Source organism: Bos indicus x Bos taurus, chromosome 11 (assembly GCF_003369695.1).
Source record: "Bos indicus x Bos taurus breed Angus x Brahman F1 hybrid chromosome 11, Bos_hybrid_MaternalHap_v2.0, whole genome shotgun sequence".
In the NCBI taxonomy this organism is placed as follows: domain Eukaryota; kingdom Metazoa; phylum Chordata; class Mammalia; order Artiodactyla; family Bovidae; genus Bos; species Bos indicus x Bos taurus.
In genome coordinates, this window is record NC_040086.1 from 4238161 (window position 1) to 4251692 (window position 13532).

General features: G+C 43.4%; 1 protein-coding gene across 4 annotated transcripts in view; it reads right to left on the minus strand.

Annotated features, from left to right (window-relative positions):
• TSGA10 (testis specific 10) overlaps positions 1-11047 on the minus strand; it is a 93129-nt gene extending 82082 nt beyond the window's left edge. For 2 of the 4 annotated variants that reach the window (XM_027554671.1, XM_027554673.1), the window contains exon 1: positions 10644-10773. In XM_027554671.1, the coding sequence (XP_027410472.1) occupies positions 10644-10700 (57 nt within the window). In that variant the 5' untranslated portion in view covers positions 10701-10773. Of the gene's footprint in view, positions 1-10614; positions 10774-10966 lie in introns of those variants that run through there. The other 2 variants (XM_027554674.1, XM_027554672.1) reach the window with 2 other exon arrangements.
• Positions 11048-13532: the final 2485 nt, after the last annotated feature.

Sequence of the window (13532 nt, forward strand, 5' to 3'; positions counted from 1 at the left end):
ATCTCTGCTTTTTAATATACTGTCTAGGTTGGTCATAACTTTTCTTCCAATGAGTAAGTGTCTTTTAATTTCGTGGCTGCAGTCACCATCTGCAGTGATTTTGGAGCCCCCAAAAATAAAGTATGTCACTGTTTCCATTGTTTCTCATCTATTTGCCATGAAGTGATGGGACCAGATGCCATGATCTTCATTTTCTGAATGTTGAGTTTTAAGCCAATTTTTTTTCACTCTCCTCTTTCACTTTCATCAAAAGGCTCTTTAGTTCCTCTTCACTTTCTGCCATAAGGGTGGTGTCATCTGCATATCTGAAGTTATTGATATTTCTCCCAGCAATCTTGATCCCAGTTTGTGCTTCATCCAGCCCAGCACTTCTTATGATGCATATAAGTTAAATAAGCAAGGTGATAATATACAGCTTTGACATACTCCTTTTCCTATTTGGAACCAGTCTGTTGTTCCATGTCCAGTTCTAACTGTTGCTTCCTGACCTGTGTACAGATTTCTCAGGAAGCAGGTAAGGTAGTCTGGTATTCCCATCTCTTTCAGAATTTTCCACAGTTTATTGTGATCCACACAGTCAAAGGCTTTGACATACTCAATAAAGCAGAAATAGATGTTTTTCTGGAACTCTCCTGCTTTTTCAATGATCTAGCGGATATTGGCAATTTGATCTATGGTTCCTCTGCCCTCTTCCAAAACCAGCTTGAACATCTGGAAGTTCACAGTTCATGTACTGTTGAAGCCTGGCTTGGAGAATTTTGAGCATTACTTTACTAGCATGTGAGATGAGTGCAATTGTGTGGTAGTTTGAGCATTCTTTGGCATTGCCTTTCTTTGGGATTGGAATAGAAATTGACCTTTTCCAGTTCTGTGGCCACTGCTGAGTTTTCCAAATTTGCTGGCTTATTGAGTGCAGCACTTTCACAGCATCATCTTTCAGGATTTGAAATAGCTCAACTGGAATTCCATCACCTCCACTAGCTTTGTTCATAGTCAGCTTCCTAAGGCCCACTTGACTTCACATTCCAGGATGTCTGGCTCTAGGTGAGTGATCACACCATCATGATTATCTGGGTCATGAAGATCTGTTTTGTACAGTTCTTCTGTGTATTCATGCCACCTCTTCTTAATATCTTCTGCTTCTGTTAGGTCCATACAATTTCTGTCCTTTATTGAGTCCATCTTTGCATGAAATGTCTCCTTGGCATCTCTAATTTTCTTGAGGAGATCTCTAGTCTTTCCAATTCTATTGTTTTCTTGTATTTCTTCACACTGATAGCTGAGGAAGGCTTTCTTATCTCTCCTTGCTATTCTTTGGAACTCCACATTCAAATGAGTATATCTTTCCTTTTCTCCTTTGCTTTTTGCTTCTCTTCTTTTCTCAGCTATTTGTAAGGCCTCCTCAGACAGCCATTTTGCTTTTTTGCATTTCTTTTTCTTGGGAATGGTCTTGATCCCTGTCTCCTGTACAATATCACGAACCTCCCTCCATAATTCATCACACACTCTGTCTATCAGATCTATTCCCTTAAATCTATTTCTCACTTCCACTGTATAATCATAAGAGATTTGATTAGTATCTTAAGAACAAGCAATATGCTAGAGCTCTCTGTATGCCCATAAAATCTGCACTGAGTTCTTTGGATAACAGGAAGGTGTCAATATAAATTTGTAGAGCTTGATAATGAAGCAGTGTACTAAAGCAGACAAAAGGGAACTTTCCCAGGGTGGAAGGGCGGAATTGGGAGTTGGAACTGACATATATACACAACTATGTACAAAATATCAACAGAATTAATGAGAACCAATTGTACAGCACAGGGAACTCTACTCAGTGCTCTGTGATGGCCTAAATGGGAAGGAAATCTAAAAAAGAGGGGATATACGTATACATATGACTGATTCACTTTGCTATACAGCAAGAAACACAACACTGTAAAGCAACTATACTCCAATAAAAATTAATTTAGAAAAAGGAAGCTTCCCTCTTCTTTTGGTAAGATGAACAGTCAAGTTTACTATCAGTCAGGTCTAGAAATTAAAAGTATAGAGACCAAGAGTTTACCTGACAACTGTGAGCCATCATATTAGAGTTGCTGCTTTCCCTGCACTAGCTTTGAAAGCAATAAAGAGGGAGAGAAATCAGTCTATCTGAAATGGCCATGCCTGGCCTGCCAGTTTTTCCACCTTGGTCCACCTGAATATCTTCCACCTTCCCATGACCTCTGGATGGAACAGAGGTCAGAGAAGGCATGTAAGTAAAGTACAGAGTACTTTTCGAGCAGCAATTGTCACCCAAGCTAGAATCGCAATCCTTCTCACTGGGGAAGCAACACAGCACCATCGTTAAGAGCATGCTCTGTAGCATCAGTCTGCTTTGGTTCATGATGTCAGTTTTGCCCCTTGTCAGCTGCATGACCGTGGGCAAATTACTACTCTGGTCCCAGCTTCCTTATCTCTAAAATAGGGATGACAGTGACTTCCCTGCTGGTTCAGTGGCTAACACTGTGCTCCCAATGCAGTGGGAGTGGATTCAATCCCTGGTGAGGGAACCAGATGCCACATGCCACAACTAAGAGTTCACATGTTGCACTGAAAGATTCTGCATGCCACAACTAAGAGCCAGAGCAGCAAAATAAACAAATAAGTATCTAAAGCATAAAACAAAATAGGAATGATAACAGTACTTGCTTCACAGAGTTGTTGTGAGGATTTATTTTATGTAAAGCACTTAGAATAGGGCTTGGCAATAAATAATAACTACTAAATATTATTGTGACTGCAGCCATGAAATTAAAAGACGCTTACTACTTGGAAGAAAAGTTATGACCAACCTAGATAGCATATTCAAAAGCAGAGACATTACTTTGCCAACAAAGGTTTGTCTAGTCAAGGCTATGGTTTTTCCTGGGTCATGAGAGTTGGACTGTGAAGAAGGCTGAGCGCCGAAGAATTGATGCTTTTGAATTGTGGTGTTGGAGAAGACTCTTGAGAGTCCCTTGGACTGCAAGGAGATCCAACCAGTCCATTCTGAAGGAGATCAGCCCTGGGATTTCTTTGGAAGGAATGATGCTAAAGCTGAAACTCCAGTACTTTGGCCACCTCATGCGAAGAGTTGACTCATTGGAAAAGACTCTGATGCTGGGAGGGACTGGGGGCAAGAGGAGAAGGGGACGACAGAGGATGAGATGGCTGGATGGCATCACTGACTCGATGGACGTGAGTCTGAGTGAACTCCGGGAGTTGGTGATGGACAGGGAGGCCTGGTGTGCTGCGATTCATGGGGTCGCAAAGAGTCGGACACAACTGAGCAACTGATCTGATCTGATCTGAAATATTATTGTTATTTACAATTGTTATATAAATTATTATTTACAATTACTATTATTAATAATTTCTCTCAACACTCAACTTATTTAATTGGCCATCATTTCCTACTGATCTCTTCAGGAAAATCTCTGTCAAACACCTGCCTTCCACCATGATCATCACCATTTCAGCTCATACTATCAGACTGTGACCTTTATTCACTTATCAAACAAATTTATAAACACCCTTGTGGCTTAGCTGGTAAAGAATCCATCTGCAATGTGGGAGACCTGGTTTTGATCCCTGGGTTGGAAAGATCCCGTGGAGAAGGGAAAGGCTACTCACTCCAGTATTCTGGCCTGGAGAATTTGATGGACTGTATAGTCCATGGGGTTGCAAAAAGTTGGACACGACTGAGCGACATTCACTTTCAGGAAAGGATGAACTATATTAAGTTTGGGGGCTAGACAGATGGAAAACAAAAACTTACAATTTCAACCCACAATGAATCTAGAGAATCCAGAACAAATAAACTGGAAAGTACAGTATAGCATAATTAGTATCATCTGAGAGAAATGCACATACATGTACACAAGGGAATGAAAAGTGAAAGTGAAAGTCGCTCAGTTGTGTCTGACTATTTTTGACTCCATGGACTATACAGTCCATAGAATTCTCCAGGCCAGAATACTGGAGTGGGTAGCCTTTCCCTTCTCCAGGGGATCTTCCCAACCCAGGGATCAAACCCAGGTCTCCTGCATTGCAGGTGGATTCTCTACCAAATGAGCTATCAGGGAAGCCTATGCAAGGCAATACAGAACTACAAAAAAAGTATTTCTGACTCCTGGTGGTTCAGACAGTAAAGAATCTGCCTGCAGTGCAGAAGACCCAGGTTCAATCCCTGGATCGCGACAATCCCCTGGAGAAGGAAATGGCTACTGACTCCAATATTCTTACCTGGAGAATTCAATGGACAGAGGAACATGGGTTGCAAAGAATTGGACATGACTGAATGATTAACTTTCACTTTTTCGCTTTCCCCCAAAAGACTCAGCACATGTTTTCCACTTTCCCTCCAACTATGACCGTATTCCTACTGAAGCTCTTAACACCGTGTGTTGGGTTTGTTGGACATCCACTGTCATCCCAACTTCAGCATGTTAAAACAGACCTCTTAATTTCCCCGCCTGCACTCCTGCTCTCAACCCTGCCTCCACCGTGTCCCTTCCTGGTCCTTCCCGTGTCAAATGGCACTGCCGTTTGTACAGTGACTGAGCTAAAAAACCGAGGAGTTGTCCTTGTTTCCTTTTTCCCTGAACCTCTTCAAATCCATCAACAAGCCCTTTTGGATGTATCTCCAAAATATATCCTCAATCCGTCCACTTCTGTACATTTTAATTATTGCCTCCTTATTGGTTCAAATCAGCATCATCTCCCACATGGATTACTGAAGTAGTCTCCTAACCAATCTTTTTGCTTCCACTATTGCTCCCTGCGACCTGTTTTCCAAACTTAAATCAAAACAATCACTTTAAAATAATGAGATCCTGCGCAAAAATACCCCAATGGCTCCCCAATGTAATCAGAATAAAAACCAAACTTTTTAAGGCCTGACTGATCTGGCCACTGCCCTCACATGCCAGAGCAGAGCCCCTACTCTCTCGTTTGTTCACCCACCAGCTTTACTGATTTTCCTCCTGTTCCTCTATCATGCCAATCTGTTTCCACTTCGGGGCCTCCTCCCTTGATTTCCCTCTGTTGAGAACATTTTCTTCCCCAGTCCTTTGTATGAATGGCTACTTCTTACCCTTAGCTCTTCAGCTCAAATATTCAAAGGGCCTTTCCTGATTTTCTTTTTACCTAAAGTACCCTCTCTCCTATTTACTCTCCCATTAGGTTATTCACACTTAGCATGATTTGAAATTATATCATTTATACCTTCATTTGTTTACTGTCTGTCACCTTCTACCAGAATTAAGCTCCAAGTGTTCTAGGCACTTGTCTGGTCACTGTTATGTCCCTAATGTCTAGAGGAATGCCTCGCACAAAAAACCATTCCCAAATAATCAATTTTGATGATTCAAATAAGGTAGTTTCAATGGTACTCAAAAAAACCATTCCCAAATAATCAATTTTGATGATTCAAATAAGGTAGTTTCAATGGTACTCAAAAAAACCATTCCCAAATAATCAATTTTGATGATTCAAATAAGGTAGTTTCAATGGTAGGAGGACTAACAAACGAAGGAGTAGTAAAGAAAAAGAAATAGAAAATGTAGACTTCTTTTACAAAGCGTGATTGTGAGAAGAGGTAGAGAAAGCTTGAAGGGCCAATGCAAGGGGAGAAAAACTTGTTTCTTAATTTCCTGTATGTCAAGGACCCCTTTCAGGAATAAGCAAAGCCCTGGGTCCTAGGACTTCCCATGTGGCGTGAGTGGTAAAGAATCTGCCTGCCACTGCAGGAGACTTAAGAGATGCAGGTTTGATCCCTTGATTGGGAAGATCCCCTGGAGAAGGGCATGGTAATCTACTCCAGTATTCTTGCCCAGAGAATCCCATGGACAGAGGACCCTGGCGGGCTACAGTCCATGTGGTCGCAAATAGTTGAACATGACTGAAGCAATTTACATGCACCTGAGTCCTGACCTCAGGAAAATGCAAACACATACAAAAGTTTACAAAGCATTCCAAGGGGTTCAAGAATTCCCCAAAGTTCTTGTACTCTAGGATAAGAATTCTTACAGTATAAACACAACAAAGATTCCTAAGATATGGGTTAATAAAGAAAGGACACTGAGTTAATAAGAGAAAACCAGGTAAGGGGTGTGCACTGTCCTTTGAAACAAAACAGAAAAAAGCAAGGTCAAGTGAAGATTTAAATAAGAAGGGGTAGAAATTTGAAGTTCCTGCCTGGCAGAATTTTAATTTTTCAGTGATACAGGAGTTAAGATCACGTGTTAAAAAGAATCATCAGGGGCTTCACTGGTGACTCAGTGGTAAAGAATCCACCTGCCAATGCAGGAGACATGGGTTCAATCCCTGGTCTGGAAAGAGTCCCACGTGCCACAAAGCAACTAAGCCTGTGCACCACCACTACTGAGCCTGTGCTCTAGAGCCCAGGAGCCACAACTACTGAGGCCATGTGCTGCAACTACTGAGGCCGTGCACGCTAGAGCCTGTGCTCCACAAAGAGAAGCCCTCACACAACTAAGAGCAGCCCCTAATCACAGCAACCAGAGGAAAGCCCACAAAGCAACGAAGACCCAGCACAGCCAAGAGTACATTTAAAAATAAATAAAATTTTAAAATAAATAAATAAAGTCAGTTGCATTTAAAATGTATTCATCAGCGTTGAGCAAAATATCAGGCATATACTATGTGTTCAACAAAAGTCTATTAAATATTTTGATTGAATAATTGAAAACACTGGAGTTATCCTATATGGGATTCTGAAATCTGGTTCCACAAAAGGTCAACTCGTTTTCTTTGAAGAAAATTGTCTCCAAAAGCTTAGGTTAAAAGAGACTTTAAGGTAAGTAGGAATAGCTTCACTAACAGAGGACATAGAAAACCACATAAAATTTTATGAATAATTTTGAGGTAGATTCTGTATTTATAATAAAAATAAGTGAATAAATGTTTTAGGCATTCACTTCAAACGAAATAGTAAGGTCACTTGATAACTTTTCTTAAAAAGAAATAATCTCTCCAGTCATTCCATCCAAACCCAAGCTCCTCATTTCTCTCCAATCCAGACCTTACTGTAAAGAAATAACCTGATTTGTTTAAGGAGCTTAAAACAGTGGCCTTAGGAGGAGTATCATTTATCATTTTCTCTTGTTGTCAAGAGGCTTTTCTGAACCAAAAGAGTTTAATAATGTAGATTGATGTTAACAACATAACTAAGACAAACAGAACTACCTTACTTTGTTTGCTCTTCAGTTGCTAAGTCATATCTGACTCTGCGACCCACGGACTGTGACCAGCCAGGTGCCTCTGTCCATGAGATTTCCCAGGCAAGAATACTGGAGTGCGTTACCGTTTCCTTCTCCAGGGGATCTTTCCAACCCAGGGAGCAAACCCACATCTCCTGCATTGGCAGGCGGGTTCTTTACCACTGAGCCACCAGAGAAGCCCACCTTACTAACTAGCTCACTTCAAAAGAATATCATGGGTACATGTGGAAGAAAATTCACAGCAGTGCTGTTCATATTTACCAAAAACTGTAGAAACTGTAGCGTTCACCAACAGCACAGTAGATAAACTGTGGTATACCCTTACAATGGAACAACAAGCAACTAATTACAAGCAATAACTAGGATCAACCATAAAAACAATGTTGAGTAATGAAGCAAAATACAAGGGAGAACTTAGTACAATTCCATGTGCACAAAGTTCAAAACAAGCCAAGCTAGAAAGTGCAACTTCACATACAATGACAGTGAAAATCTATGGAAAAGCAAGAAGTGGCTGCCACAGGAGTCATGACAGGGGCTACATCTGGGGACATGGAGGCATGTATGCTGGGAAAAGGGAATGAATAATAACACACCTGCTCCAGGACTTCCTTGGTGGGCCAGTGACTAAGAGTGTGCACTCCCAATGGAGGAGACCTGGGTTCGATCCCTGGTAGGGGAACTATATCTCATATGCTGCAACTAAAATCCGTCAAAGCCAAATAAATAAATAATAAACAAACAAATAAATATTTTAAACATAACACCTGCTCTAACCACTTCTAACTGGAGTACTTTAAAAGCAAATTATCCTGAAACAAACTGAAAAAGAAAGAGACTGAGAATGTCTACTTCAGAGGAGTCATAAGCAGTGACTTTTTTCAGAAGGTAAACAAGATTTATTTGGGAAGTTGCCATTAAATAATGCTAAAGTGTATATTGTTTAAAATATGTATTTCATGAATGTACCTTCCTAGTTATTACCCACTAATTAAGACTAAAGCCAAAGTCTTTGACTGTGTGGATCACAATAAACTGTGGAAAATTCTGAAAGAGATGGGAATACCAGACCACCTGACCTGTCTCTTGAGAAATCTGTATGCAGGTCAGGAAGCAACAGTTAGAACTAGACATGGAACAACAGACTGGTTCCAAATAGGAAAAGGAGTTCGTCAAGGCTGTATATTGTCACCCTGCTTATTTAACTTATATGCAGAATACATCATGAGAAACGCTGGGCTGGAAGAAGCACAACCTGGAATCAAGATTGCCAAGAGAAATATCAATAACCTCAGATATGCAGATGACACCACCCTTATGGCAGAAAGTGAAAAGGAACTAAAAAGCCTCTTGATGAAAGTGAAAGAGGAGAGTGAAAAAGCTGGCTTAAAGCTCAACATTCAGAAAACAAACATCATGGCATCTGGTCCCATCACTTCATGGGAAATAGATGAGAAAACAGTGGAAACAGCGTCAGACTTTATCTTTTTGGGCTCCAAAATCACTGCAGATGGTGACTGCAGCCACGAAATTAAAAGACGCTTACTCCTTGGAAGAAAAGTTATGACCAACCTAGATAGCATATTCAAAAGCAGAGACATTACTTTGCCAACAAAGGTCCGTCTAGTCCAGGCTATGGTTTTTCCAGTGGTCATGTATGGATGTGAGAGTTGGACTGTGAAGAAAGCTGAGCGCCGAAGAATTGATGCTTTTGAACTATGGTGTTGGAGAAGACTCTTGAGAGTCCCTTGGACTGCAAGGAGATCCAACCAGTCCATCCTAAAGGAGATCAGTCCTGGGTGTTCATTGGAAGGACTGATGCTGAAGCTGAAACTCCAATACTTTGGCCACCTCATGTGAAGAGTTGACTCATTGGAAAAGACCCTGATGCTGGGAGGGATTGGGGGCAGGAGGAGAAGGGGATGACAGAGGATGAGATGGCTGGATGGCATCACCGACTCGATGGACATGAGTTTGGGTGAACTCCGGGAGTTGGTGATGGACAGGGAGGCCTGGCGTGCTGCAATTCATGGGGTGGCAAAGAGTCAGACACGACTGAGCGACTGAACTGAACTAAACTGAATTTAGACTAAATGGTCTAGTTACTTGATCAATTCAAATAGGAACAAAAAATCAGTTTTATCCTGGAGGCAGATTTGAATAATGGGACACTTTCCTTTCATAGTTATGTTGTTCTTCAGTTGCTCATTCATGTCCCACTCTTTGAGACCCCATGAACAGTAGTACAACAGGCACCCCTGTCCTAAACTATAATAGATTAGTTATGTCCTAATGGGCACCTCATGTGAAGAGCTGACTCATTGGAAAAAACTCTGATGCTGGGAGGGATTGGGGGCAGGAGGAATAGGGGACGACAGAGGATGAGATGGCTGGATGGCATCACCGATTTTGGGTGAACTCCGGGAGTTGGTGATGGATAGGGAGGCCTGGCGTGCTGCAATTCATGGGGTTGCAAAGAGTCGGACTGAGTGACTGAACTGAACTGAACTGAAACTGTCATAGATTAGTTATAACTATTAGTTCATAGTTATAATTAATCTGTTTTCTTATAATTTCAACCCGATTATTATTCTGTTTATTTCTTTACGGGTTAAAGAAAAGGTTTATTTGAAATTCTGAAAACCACTAGAGGAAATTTAAAACAACGAATATCCTGAGATAATAACCTAGACTGGAAGAAGGAAAACAAACACAGAGATACTGTCATCTATGCAATGTTTCCTGAAATCGCTATCCTTGACTTTTCTTAAAGAATAAAAAAAGTGTATTCCTTTGCATGTTTAGGTATCATGTCCATGATCGGAGCAAAGTTATTCAATTTACATCTCAAACACTTTTTCAAAGGAAAGCCAGCTTACCCTGCCTTTCTTGTGTATAATTTCTACTGTAATTATACGAGATTTTTCGTGCAAATGCCTACGTAATCTCGGCCCTTCACTTCCCAAAGTCTATAAAGTGGTTCAGAAATGAGAAGCTGGGAATCACGCAGACCCTGGTTGAACCCCCAAATCTCTGACTTCCAAATTCCTCAGCGCCACTCCAGAGCGTTTCTAAACAGAACAGTCCCCCAACAACCAAGCCGAAAGCTGCGGCGGGAAGCGAAGCGGTCACCATAGGAACATAAGCTCAACCCTAAGCTCCCGAGAAACGACAACACGCGCAAAGTTTGTTCCGGGAGGGTTTCTCTGGACCGCAACTCTGCCCGCTACCGCCCCTCACGCCGGCGCCAAAATCCACCTCAGGGGTCGCCCACAGACCCTAATCCCCGCCACACCCGCGCCCTGCAGCTGCCCTCTCAAAGGCCTGCTGACCCAGGAGATGCTTTTACCCCGAAGCGGCGCATCCCCGTGCTTCTACCTGGGGCGGTGGGTCCCTCCCCGGGCTTTTTGGCCCGCCATCCTCCCCGGAGATCATCCCAGCGACTACCAGGACTCGGTCCCCGCCTGGGATCCAGATCCCTCAAGGTCTCCATCCTCCGCCCCCTTCTCCTCCCTTCCCACCCCAAATCGACTTGGCCCCTCCCCGGGGGGCGGTGGGAGGCGGGACCGGGCGGGAGGGAGGCGGGACCCGGCGGGAGGGAGGCGGGACCGGGCGGGAAGGAGGCGGGACTCGGCGGGAAGGAGGTGGGGGCGGTTAGCGCCGGCCGGCGTCGCCGTCGGCCCCGCCCTCACGCTCTGTACCTGAGGGGGCTCGTCCTCCACCTCCCCGGCGCCTTCACTCCGCTTCCGTCCCGCGCGCCCCAAGTCCCTGTGCGCACGCGTACCTGGCTCGACCCTCTCTCTCGCGGGGACTACAAGCCGTGCGCGCGCACACACGCACGTAGCGTCGCGTACGTCCGCCTGTCTGCCTTACAGGGCGCCCTGGAAAGGCTTCTTCCTGGTCCATCCGCGCCGCGCAGGCGCAAGCCCACGCAGCGCCTAGACGACCCTCCAGAGCGTCCCGTCTCCTAGTAACCAGCCTCTACCCACTTTTCCAAGCTTTTTCCCAACTTCCTGCGGGTGGCCATCTTAACTGAGTAGAGTGCGCGTGCGCAGAGCTCTATTTTTTTCCCCCGCCTATGGCTGTCTTCTCTTAGCTCTGGGATACCTGCTGCTTTACTGCCACTTTTGTGTGCTATTTTCCCAGGGATCGGTCGCCATTCTGGACGGATTAGTGAATTCGTTACTCCGCAGAGTTGCTTTTGGGCGCTGGGAGGGTGATGCGCTCTCCATCCTCGGTCAGGGGCCTCTGTGCGGGGAGCCTTCCTTTGGTGAGGTTCTGCTGCTGCAGCCCCGCAAGAGAGAGCCGGCCTTTTGGGGTGAGCGCCCGCAGCCTGCACAGTCTGGGGAGCCCTGACCGCCCTGTACCATCCAGTCTGAGTTGAATCTGGGAATGACAGGGAGAGAAAAATGACAGTGCAGATTCCTGACCTGTATATCTTCTCCACAAGCCAGGCCGTCTCCAAGTCCCCCCAAAAAAGTGATCACGGTTAACAAACAAACAAAAACTGAAAGGGTAGAGTATCTCACTTGATATTTAATATTGTATCGATTCTTTTCCTATCTAATACAGTTTAAACTTGTCTTCTATTAGGAGCCTTCAATCTTGGAACACTCCTTTAACTTAACCAAGTATAACATTATTTTTGGCCATCCGGCTATGTTAATGTTGACCAATTATTAGCTAAAAGTGAAGAAAGGAGCTTGTTAGTGAAAAAGAATGAAAAGTGCATTTTTCTGCCAGCTGGAAAAGAAAAGTTTAGCCTTTTTAGCATTTAATGTTTAATATCTTTGGCTGCAAAGAATATAATCAATCTGATTTCGGTGTTGACCATCTGATGATGTCCATGTGTAGAGTCTTCTCTTGTGTTGTTGGAAGAGGGTGTTTGCTATGACCAGTGCATTCTCTTGGCAAAACTCTATTAGCTTTTGCCCTGCTTCATTCCGTATTCCAAGGCCAAATTTGCCTGTTACTCCAGGTGTTTCTTGACTTCCTACTTTTGCATTCCAGTCCCCTGTAATGAGAAGGACATCTTTTTGGGGTGTTTTAAAAGGTCTTGTAGGTCTTCATAGAACCGTTCAACTTCAGCTTCTTCAGCGTTACTGGTTGGGGCATAGGCTTGGATTACCGTGATATTGAATGGTTTGCCTTGGAAACGAACAGAGATCATTCTGTCGTTTTTGAGATTGCATCCAAGTACTGCATTTCAGACTCTTTTGTTGACCATGATGGCTACTCCATTTCTTCTAAGGGATTCCCACCCACAATAATAGATATAATGGTCATCTGAGTTAAATTCACCCATTCCAGTCCATCTTAGTTCACTGATGTGTAGAATATCAACATTCACTCTTGCCATCTCCTGTTTGACCACTTTCAATTTGCCTTGATTCATGGACCTAACATTCCAGGTTCCTATGCAATATTGCTCTTTACAGCATCGGACCTTGCTTCTATCACCAGTCACATCCACCACTGGGTATTGTTTTTGCTTTGGCTCCATCCCTTCATTCTTTCTGGAATTATTTCTCCACTGATGTCCAGTAGCATATTGGGCACCTACCGACCTGGGGAGTTCCTCTTTCAGTATTCTATCATTTTGCCTTTTCATACTGTTCATGGGGTTCTCAAGGCAAGAATACTGAAGTGGTTTGCCATTCCCTTCTCCAGTGGGTCACATTCTGTCAGACCTCTCCACCATGACCGTCCATCTTGGGTGGCCCCACACGGCATGGCTTAGTTTCATTGAGTTAGACAAGGCTGTGGTCCATGTGATCAGTTTGCCTAGTTTTCTGTGATTATGGTTTCAGTGTGTCTGCCCTCTGATGCCCTCTCGCAACACCTACCGTCTTACTTGGGTTTCTCTTACCTTGGTCGTGGGTAGCTCTATACAGTCAGCAGAAACAAGACCGGGAGCTGACTGTGGCTTAGATCATGAATTCCTTATTGCCAAATTTAGACTTAAATTGAAGAAAGTAGGGAAAACCACTAGACATTCAGGTATGATCTAAATCAAATCCCTTATGATTATACAGTGGAAGTGAGAAATATATTTAAGGGAATAGATCTGCTAGACAGAGTGCCTGATGAATTATGGACAGAGTTTCATGACATTGTACAGGAGACAGGGATCAAGACCATTCCCAAGAAAAAGAAATGCCAAAAAGCAAAATGGCTGTCTGAGGAGGCCTTACAAATAGCTGAGAAAAGAAGGGAAGTGAAAACCAAAGGAAAAAAGGAAAGATATAAACATCTGAATGCAGAGTT